Source organism: Pongo pygmaeus, chromosome X (genome assembly GCF_028885625.2).
Source record: "Pongo pygmaeus isolate AG05252 chromosome X, NHGRI_mPonPyg2-v2.0_pri, whole genome shotgun sequence".
NCBI classification, from domain to species: Eukaryota; Metazoa; Chordata; class Mammalia; order Primates; family Hominidae; genus Pongo; species Pongo pygmaeus.
Window position 1 is genome coordinate 154,167,080 of NC_072396.2, and position 2,306 is coordinate 154,169,385.

Genomic DNA, 2,306 nt, shown 5'->3' on the forward strand with positions numbered 1-2,306 from the left:
CTCTAATTCTGAGTTCACACAAGATCTGGTCTGTGGTCTCACATGTGGCATTAAAAGTGTGTGGAGGCCTGCATGGTGGCTCATGCCTGTAATCCCAGCACTTTGGGAAGCCGAGGTGAGAGGATCACCTGAGGTCAGGAGTTCGAGACAAGCCTGGCCAATGTGGTGAAACCCCGTCCCTACTAAAAATGCAACAATTAGCTGGGCATGGTGGTGGGTGCCTGTAATCCTAACTACTCAGGAGGCTGAGGTAGGAGAATTGCTTGAACCCAGGAGACAGAGGTTTCAGTGAGCCAAGATCACACCACTGCATTCCACCCTGGGTGACAGAGCGAGACTCTGTCTCAAAAAAAACAAAAAAAGTGTGTGGCATCTGTTCCTCCCCCTACTGTCTCTCTCTCTTGCTCCTGCTTTCCCCATATGTCTTCCTTGCCCCCCACTTCACCTTCTGCCATGATTGTAAGATTCCTGAGGCCTTCCTAGAAGCCAAGCAGATGCCAGCACCATGCATTCTGTAAAGCTTGCAGAACTGTGAGCCAACTAAAGCCCCTTTTCTTTATAAATTACCCAGTCTCAGTTATTTTTATAGCATTTCAAGAATGGCCTAACACAAATGATATAATGTGGCAATTCTTGAAATCAAATTATCCCTATTTCCTTGGCGGTTTTTGGTGTTGCTTAATGTTTGTTTGCTTGTTTAGTGACTTTTCTGAACTATTTCTGTAGTCAGTAGTTTTTCTTGTATGTAGCCACCACAAAAGTATCTATTCTTTTAGTTTAACAGTTGGCTAGTGATTGGACAGATATTTTCTTAACCACAGTAAGATATTGCTGCATCCCAAATTTTCTTAGAAAAAAATATGGCATATTCCATATTGGGGCTGTGGCATTTAAACACCATTATTTCAGTGTTTGGAAGTTTTGTCAAATTTTATTAGGGTTAGTTTTGGGTCCTTTCTTAGATCATTTAATTGCTTGTTACATAGTCTGAAGGAAAGCAAACACCACTATGAAATAGGTGGCCTGGAGATGGTTTCTTTGTCCACCTTTTATAGGAAGTGATACTGTCACCCAACACACATTACACTTCTCCCCATTTGTGCTCTGGCAAACTAAACCCTAATGTTATCCCCATGCACATATGCACAAACAGAAACACCAAGCCCATTTCTCTTCTTGCCTATGGGTTATAATGTTAAGAATGGAAATTTTCCTTCAGTGCTCAATCCTCACCTAGTCCTTATCCCCAATGTTTGGCTCATGGTAGACCTGCAAATATGTCTACCTGTCAGTATATAAACCTACTGGCAGGTCAACCCCCTCCAATTCTCCAGGACCTCACTTTGCTTCTGTCTCACAAACTTGCCTCTTCCCTTCCTTCTCTCTTTTCCCACAATCAGATAACTTACAGAGATACATACACATGTTCTGAAATAAAGGGCTTTTCATAACATGTTGATTTTAATTACCACCATCGCTGTTTCATTATGCTGTTGTGTCTTGTAGGAGTGTCATTTTTTTTTACAGCATCTTGGGCCTGGTCTGAGTGCTTTGGCTCCTACTCAATCTTTGCTAGTGGCCGAAACTTCTTGGCTCTTTTCACTCTTTTTACCTTTCATGGAATTTCTGTACTAGTACCAGATGATTTTTTTCTTGAACTCCCATGAAGCAGTCGTTTTATCTCCCTCTGTATCTTCTTCACCTGAAAGGGCAATAGAGTGATCACAAAAGGACCTTGTGTTGGAAGAAGGAGATAGGCACTGAATGAGAAGAGGAGCTTTGTAAAAAGGGACATGGGCTAATGAGGGGGTTTGTGCCAGGCAGGTAAAACGTAGGAGACATAGGGGAGGGTGGATCAAGAGAAAAGAGCTTGAGTGAGGTTGTCTCACCTTGCCCCCTTTTCTGGCCCTGGATTGACAGGATTTCTTCATCTTGTTCTTCCCTTTTGCTTGAGATTAATTGTTTTGTGCTTGGGTTTGATTGTTCCATAACTTTGCTAGATCCCTTCAATTTTCTGGTAACTTTAGCCATGTTGAAACCCCACAGTAGTCTTCTCTACCAGCATATAAAATGCCCATCATCAGGACAATGAGGAGCCACACCCTTTAGCTTTATTTGTTCATCTAGGCACTTCCCCTGGCCAGTAGGGGTTAAAGGAGCTGTAGACATCACAAAGCACTCTTGGCTTCTGCCTAATGGTGGGGATGCTGGGGAGATCCATGTGCTCTGGTTGGAGACAGGGGCATTTCCTTAACATCCCACTAAAAAGCCTTCCCAAAATGACCTGTAATCCTTTCTTATCACTT

General features: G+C 42.9%; 1 protein-coding gene across 1 annotated transcript; it reads right to left on the reverse strand.

Moving 5' to 3' along the window:
• Nucleotides 1–1,558: 1,558 nt before the first annotated feature.
• Nucleotides 1,559–2,031, reverse strand: LOC129025386 (spermatid nuclear transition protein 3). Its single transcript, XM_054473211.1, is given in 3 exon segments — nt 1,559–1,702; nt 1,890–1,947; nt 1,949–2,031. Coding segments are annotated over 3 exon segments (285 nt in total).
• Between the last annotated feature and the right edge of the window lie 275 nt (nt 2,032–2,306).